The 7,644-nt window shown below is 38.1% G+C and overlaps 1 protein-coding gene across 1 annotated transcript in view; it reads left to right on the forward strand.

Annotated features, from left to right (window-relative positions):
• The window catches only part of SPAG9 (sperm associated antigen 9), a 118,628-nt gene that overhangs the window by 26,607 nt on the left and 84,377 nt on the right, over positions 1-7,644 (forward strand). Inside the window, exon 2 of the mRNA XM_019638509.1 lies at positions 5,484-5,604. Coding sequence (XP_019494054.1) covers positions 5,484-5,604 — 121 coding nt within the window. The remainder of the gene's footprint in view (positions 1-5,483; positions 5,605-7,644) is intronic.

Consider the following 7,644-nt stretch of genomic DNA (forward strand, 5'->3'; position numbering starts at 1 on the left):
GCAGCCCAGCTCCAGGTCAAGCTGTTGTTCACCATCTTAGCTGTAGAGGGCGCAGCGTCACTGGCCCTCATGTGGGATCTGAACCAGGGCCCTGCTGCTTCAGCTGGCATCCCAAGCCAGCTCTTAACCAACGTGCCACTCGGCTGGTCCTAAGTTTATTTTAATTTGCTGCAAGGAAAGGCCTGGAATTATGTATTTGCTGTGGAATATTTTCATTATCGTCTGTCTTTTCCTGTGAAGGGAAGCTGCAGAAACAAGAAATTTCCATTTGGCAACAAATAGCTCTGCCCTTCCAAGAACTGTCACATAATTTTGAAAAAAACAAAAACAAAAACACCCCTCTCTTTTGCCATATTTACTTAAGATGATATAGATATAAGGCCTCAATATAAGGCCTCAATAGTAGTAATAAAATGCAAAAAATTCTGAAGCTTGACTCATTTAGGTAGGCCTAAGTAACGACAGCGGAGTAAGCAGATAGCAGTTACTGCTAAACAGTTATGGATTATTCATGCCCTTCTGTAGCCAAAGTGGGTGGCCAAGAAACAGAGCAGACATGAAGTTCTGTGTCCATATGATGTTTCTTCTTTCAGTCAGAAAGGAGGTCTGAATAAACAGCTTTTTTCCCCCCAGCTTTATTGAGAAATAATTGACATATAACACTGTGTGAGTTTAAGGTTACAATATAATGATTTGATATATATTGCAAAAATGATCACCACAGTAAGGTTAGTTAACACATCTATCACTTCACATAGCTACAATTTTCTTCTTGTGGTGAGAACTTTTAAAATTATTGTCTTAGCAACTTTCAAATATGCACTACAGTAGTATTGTTAACTGTAGTCCCATACTGCTGGACATTACATCCCCAGAACTTACTCATCTTATAACTGAAATTTGTTTTCTTAGACCACATTCACCTGTTTCCCCCACCCCCACCCTACCCCTGTTAGTGGCAAAGTTTTTGTTAGGAGTTTGTAGCACGGCATTTTAAGTGTCACTTGGTAAACATCTGCTATATGCTCTTTAAAACAATATTTTATTCATAGCACAACAGAAGCTTAAAAGGAGAATTTCTGGTTACTTACCCAGATATAATAATTCAGTTAGCCAAGGGGGCATCATTTTCAAAACAAGCCAAAAAATAATTACATTTTCTTATAATTCTTAGTCTTTGCTTATATCCCCAGGCAAAATGTTGAAATAACTTACTTATACTTTATCAGCAACATCCTGCTATTTAACTGATGGCTTCTCTTCAGTGCAGCCTTTATGTTATCTGCCTGCATTCAGTTTGGAAGGCGGGGATAGTATGGTGCTCATAGCCATGTTCCAAGTGCCTAGCACATCGCAAGTGGTCGTAGACATTTCTTGAAGGAATGAATGATTTGTTTGAAAGATTTGTCAAGTTTGCCTCTATTCTGATATTTCCTATAACTTTTACTCCTTCTACATATAGTCATCTTTAGATTATATTCTGGAAAAATAAGCAATGGCTGTTTGAGGCTTCTCAGAGCCTTGCAAATATGGAATATTTTCATAGGAAAGTACGGAGCTAGGGGTACTAAATGTAGGTTTGTGGAAAGATTTAAGGGGTCTCTGAGCCCCTGAGAAAAATAGAGGCAGAATTTGGGGTGGGGGAAGACATTTTTTCTGGGAAAATACGGTTCATGGATATATCAACTTTTCAGATGGGTCTGTGGACCCCCAAATGATTAAGAACCCACGTTTCAACCTAAGTATCCTTTGATGGATGATTGGATAAAGATGTGGTGCATATATACAATGGAAGCTACTCAGCCATAAAATGATGAAATATTGCCAGTTGCAACAACATGGATGTATCTAAGAGTATTATGCCAAGTGAAATAAGTCAGATGGAAAAAGGACAAGAACCATATGATTTCACTCATGTGGGATATAAACCAAAAAACAACAAACAAACAAACACCCCCACCCCCACCCCCTCCAAACTCATAGACACAGACAAAAGTATGGTGGTTACCAGAGGGGAAGTGGGAAGGGGGTAGGACAAAGCTGGTGAAGAGGGTCAAATATGTGGTGATGGAAGGAGATTCGACTTTGGGTGGTGAGCACACAATAGAGTATACAGATGTCATATTACAAAGCTGTGCACATGAAATTTGTATAATGTTATTAACCAATGTTATCCTAATAAATTTAATTTAAAAAGAAAGAACCAGTGTTTCAGAGGTTGTAGATTTCAGGCTCCAAAGATAAGAAACACATTGGCTAATGACATAAGAAATCAAATGGCTTTTGAGGGGAAGTAGATGACTATATTAGGATGTTTTCAGTTTCTTATGATAGACACCAACTCAAACCAGCTTACATAAAATAGGACTTTATTGGCTTATGTAGCTGAAAAAATAAAAACAACTGGGAATGCTGGCTCCTGGAACTGCTGAATCTAGGACTCAAATAGTATCTTTAATTTGGGGTTTATTCTCCCTTGCTCTTTGTTTTCTTTTATATTGTCTTTATTTTCAGTCGTGCTCTTTCCATATGTTGGAAAAAGATGTCTTGTCTGCAGCTTAAGCTTGCTAGGTTCTTAGAGTTTGTGATTCCAGTGGAAGAGAGATATTCTTCCTAATAACTGGCAGCTGTCCCAGAGAGGACTGGGACTATTCTGGTTCAAGCCATGTCCCCACCCCTAGGGAGATGGAGTGCTGACCAGTAGATTTGCGTGGGTTGAATAGAATTAGCATGAAACTGGGGAGAAGTTGTTCCTCAAAGGAAGACAATGTGTGCAAACAAAAACCAGTGTCCACTACAGTGACTGAAATGTTTCAGGACAGATAGAATATGTAATAGACAAAAGATTTCATATTAAAGCTCGGGTGTATTTAGTGATACCTGAGTTTTTGGTGAACTCGGCGTTATTCTACATGGGTTTCAGTTTTTTACTCAAAAATTTTTTCATTTGTTTAACAAATATTTGAGCACCTACTATGTGCCATCATCATTCTTTGTACTGGGAAGACAACAGCAAACAAAAACAAAGCCCTGTCCTCATGGAGCCTACATTCTAGTGAGGCAAGGCAGATAATAAGGAAGGTAAGTTACTGCAATACATAGTGTGTTAGATGAGGATGAGTGCTGCAGAGAGAAAAACGGAGGGAAGGAGGGAATGGGTAGTGCAGTTTAAATACAATGGACAAGGAAAGTCTTAGTAAGAAAGTGATATTTGAAAAAAGACTTTTTTTTAAAAAAGATTTTATTGGGAAATTGGGGAAGGGAACAGTGTTGGGGAATTGGGGAAGGGAACAATGTGTTTTTCTAGGACCCATCAGCTCCAAGTCAAGTTGTTGTCCTTCAATCTTAGTTGTGGAGGGTGCAGCTCAGCTCCAAGTCCAGTGGCTGTTTTCAATCTAATTCTGGGGGAGTGCAGCCCACCATCCCATGCGGGAGTCGAACCAGCAACCTTATTAAGAGGATGCGCTCTAACCAACTGAGCCATCCAGCCACCCTGAAAAAAGACTTTTAAGGTGGTGAGGAGGAAGCGAGCCATTTAGATATATGGAGAAAGATGATTCTGAGCAGTGGGAAGCAAGTGCAAAGCCCTGGAGTGTTGGAGGCGTTGCAGGGCGGCTTGAATCAGAATCTGTGGAGTTGGGCAGAGGAGGAGGAAGAGTACTAGAGGAACATGACAAAGAAGTAAGAGGATGGTAGATTGTGTTGGTCCTGGGAAGCTGTGGTAAGGACTTTGGGAGATTGTAAGTAATCAGAGGATTTTAAGCAGAAGGGTAGACAGATCTGCTTTACTTTTGGAAGGGTCACTCTAACTTGTGTATTAAGAATGCACTGTAGAAGGGCAAGTGTTGGAAGCAACGAAGCCAGTTAGGAGGCTATTGCTATTGAATTAATCCAGGCAATAGATAATGGTGGCACAGACCAGGATGGTGGTGGAGATGGGGAAATGTGGTTGGGTCTAAAGGTAGATTTGCTAATGGATTGGACATATGAGGCATTAGAGAAAGAGAAGAGTCAAAGCTGACTCCAAAGTTTTGGGCCTGAGCAATTGACCATTGTAATTTAACAATTTAGGTAAGACTAGGAGGAACAAGCGTTGACATATTGTGTTTAGGATGCTTGTTAGACATTCAAATGAAGTTGTCCAGTTGGACATACAAATCTGGATTTCAGGTCTGGGCTAGAGACTGGGCTAGAAATCTGGAGGTTGTCAGCATATAGTTAGTGTTTAAAGCCATGAAACTGGATAAGATCACCAGGGAATAAGAGTAACAACAAAAAGGACAAGTTGTCCAAGGACTGAGCTTGCCAATGTTAAAAAGTTGAGAAGAAGAAGAACGAACAAAGAAGACCAAAAAGGAGCAGCCAGCCAGTAAAGTAGAGGAAAACAAAGAAAAGTCCTGCAATCCAAATGAAAAAAAAAAAAAAAAGTTTTAAGGAGGAGTGATCAGTTGTCAAGTGATGCTGATTAAGATGAAGATTGAGATTTGATGATTAGATTCAGTGATAATCTCCTTGAGGACAGTTTTAGTAAATTAAATTTGATTGGTAGAGATATGTCTTTTTTTTTTTTAAGCAATTTAAATTCCATGGTCTGGTAATTAGAAAACTGTCATTAATCAAATAACAGTTTAACAAATACTTATTGATGTTCCATCATTCTTTAGTTCTCTTTTGTTGTATAATACATGTTATATACAAAATTATGTAAAAAATTGGGTCTTGAATTCAGATGAATATTCAAGTATAATAATGTTGAAGAATTTATATATTTGGAGTAGAATATATGTATTTCCTTTGCAATGCCTATCATATGAAGTGGAAACACTTTCATAAATTAAATTGTCACCTCTTTCTTGTATATTCGGAGGTTTTAAAGCTTAATTTTTATAGAGAAACTAAAAAAGTTTGCGGTTGAGATCTTCTTGAGTAATTAATGCCAAATTGTGATTATTTTTATTCTTTAATTTTTTTTAAGCTTTTATTGGGGGAGGGAGCAGCACTGTGGAATTGGGGAAGGGGAACAGACTAGTTGCTGTCCCTTTGTTCTTCAGTCTAGTTGTGGAGGACGTCGCTTCACTGGCTCATGTTGGTATTATCATTGTGCTCTTCCCGGCTGAGGCAGTCGCTCACCAGCCATTAGATGGCTGCTCATGGCAATTCATGGCAGCTCACAAAAGCTCATGCCTACTGCCGGCCAGCCCCCACTGCAGCCCACACCGTCGCTGGCGACTCACCGCAGCCCAGCTCCAGGTCGAGCTGTTGTTCACCATCTTAGCTGTAGAGGGCACAGCGTCACTGGCCCTCATGTGGGAACCGAACCAGGGCTCTGCTGCTCAGAGCTGCCGTCCCAAACCAACTCCTAACCAACACACCACTTGGCTGGCCTCGAATTGTGATTCTTGATAGCAAGAAACACTGGAGTTGATAATGTTAAAAAGATTTCATTTTTCTAATGAAAATAATATCTATTCCTTCTTTATTAGAAATTCATTGAATTTGAAGACTCTCAAGAACAGGAAAAAAAGGATTTACAGACCCGAGTGGAATCTTTAGAATCTCAAACAAGACAACTCGAACTCAAAGCAAAAAATTATGCTGACCAGAGTAAGTAAAAAATACCCCTCCTCATAAGTACATGTTAAAGAGTGAGCTCTAATAGTGTAGTGACTCATCCTGACATTTGAATACGGTTTCAAATATATGCTTGGAATTGTCATCCCATACTTAAGAGTGAGAGCTGGGAGTGAGGTTTAGTTCTTTTTAGTTCACATTTTCATGTGATACCCATGTTTGTAGAAATGACTAAATCAAAAATATCTATAAGACTCTCTTCTTCAATTTAGCTCTCAGCCTTTGTTTGTAGTTAACATTATGCTATATCCATTATGCAGGATTCTGGGTGTGTGCATGTGGATCATTTCTTCTAATTTTGATCAGCTACACAAAGTTCCATTGGTTTCTGTATTGTTTTGAAAATTTAAAATATAAGAGAAACTTGAGCTTTGAAGTATGTATAAAAAATTACTGAATTCTCTTTTTCCTTTCTGGTGGAAAATGGCATTTAGGGGAACAGAATGTCATTTTTCAGAATCATTTCATTTTTAATATAATTTCATATATTATGCTTGATTTAAAAATAATTACTGTTTCAACCCCCAAGGATGATTTCCCTTTTTTGGCTAAGGAAGGTGGACCTAATTAAGTCAAAATTAGAAAGAGAAATGGAGAGAAACTTTATGGCCTATTTTCTTGTTTGATTCAGGCAGGCAGAGTGCTCTTCAGTTTTCCTTCTCAGCATTGTAAACTCAGAATCTCAGGGAGCAAGAGATTGCCAGCAGTTACCCTTCCCACATCACTCATTAAAGCTACATGGTGACACCTGCTGCTAAAGGACTGGCATTCATGATGGATAACCTTCACCACTAGGCGGGAGTATATGTGATAATTCACTGCTCCCTCTAGGGCTCTGGAAGAGCCTAATAAAGTTAATCCTAGAATCCCTGCCTTCTAGAAGCTTTCTAGAATTCAAGGAGGACTCACATGGCTATTAAACAGATGCCGTAGAAGGGAGCCATGGATGTCTGGTAACAGAAGCCAGCTAGAGGGAGAAGGAATGAGCCACATGTCATCTTTTTGTACTTTCAGGCTTGTAGATACCTAGAGTGCTGTGCCCTTCTCTTGTTAACACTGAATATGTCAAGTGACTTTTATGGTTTTACTACAGTAATTTGAGGTCTTAGCTGTATGATGGATTCCACATGTATATACTAATAAATACATTACTGGAGTTGCATTACTATGCGTACTACTCATCTAATGGCAATTACAGGCTTTTGGTGTATTTCAAGAGTTGAGCAATCTTTATTTGAAGAAAAAAAATTAGCCACTGGAGATATTTTAATCCTTACTTGATTGTGGTTTCGCATCGGGTATTATGTAGTATTTTAGATCCAAACATGAAAGGCACAGTTGACAGAAGCATCCTCTCATTGTTTTACTTGTTAATTTTTCTTTTTGATTTGTGAAGAGTACCAGGTTTTGGATAAGGAAATTTTCTTTTTACTTAGAAAGGCATTCCTTGTCTAGAACCCTTTTCTGCATTAAGTAATCTGCTTCTATGATAAGGGAGATATTAAAGGAAGAATTACCTTGTACTTGATATTGCATTTTTGATATTAAAGTACAATAAAACATCTCTCACATTCAAAGGAATGTGTTGCTTTTTTTACAAAACTAATTACATGGGATGAATTACTAATTTTTTCCACATATACTTTATCTTTTTTATTACTAAAAATTTAAAAACGTACTTTCTGCTCCTTTCTAGTAAATGTAAACAAAATATAGTAGTCTCTTAATTAAGATTTGTTAGCCCATCCAGCAAATCATATCCACCTTTTATGGAATTGTCATGTTCTGTACTGATTACTGTTTTCTATTTTAATTCAAAGTAATTTAAAAAAATAAGGTATCTTTTTAAGGTAATTTATTACTCTCTATGGAAGGGATGAGGAAATTCTTCACCAAGTATTAGCTATCATCTTGAATTAATTTGTTCTGAAAACTTTATTTTTTTTATTATTTTAAGATTTTTATTGGGGAATTGGGGGAATGGGAACTGTGCTGGGGAATTGGGGGAAGGGG

This window comes from Hipposideros armiger, unplaced genomic scaffold (genome assembly GCF_001890085.2).
Source record: "Hipposideros armiger isolate ML-2016 unplaced genomic scaffold, ASM189008v1 scaffold_40, whole genome shotgun sequence".
Taxonomy (NCBI): Eukaryota; Metazoa; Chordata; class Mammalia; order Chiroptera; family Hipposideridae; genus Hipposideros; species Hipposideros armiger.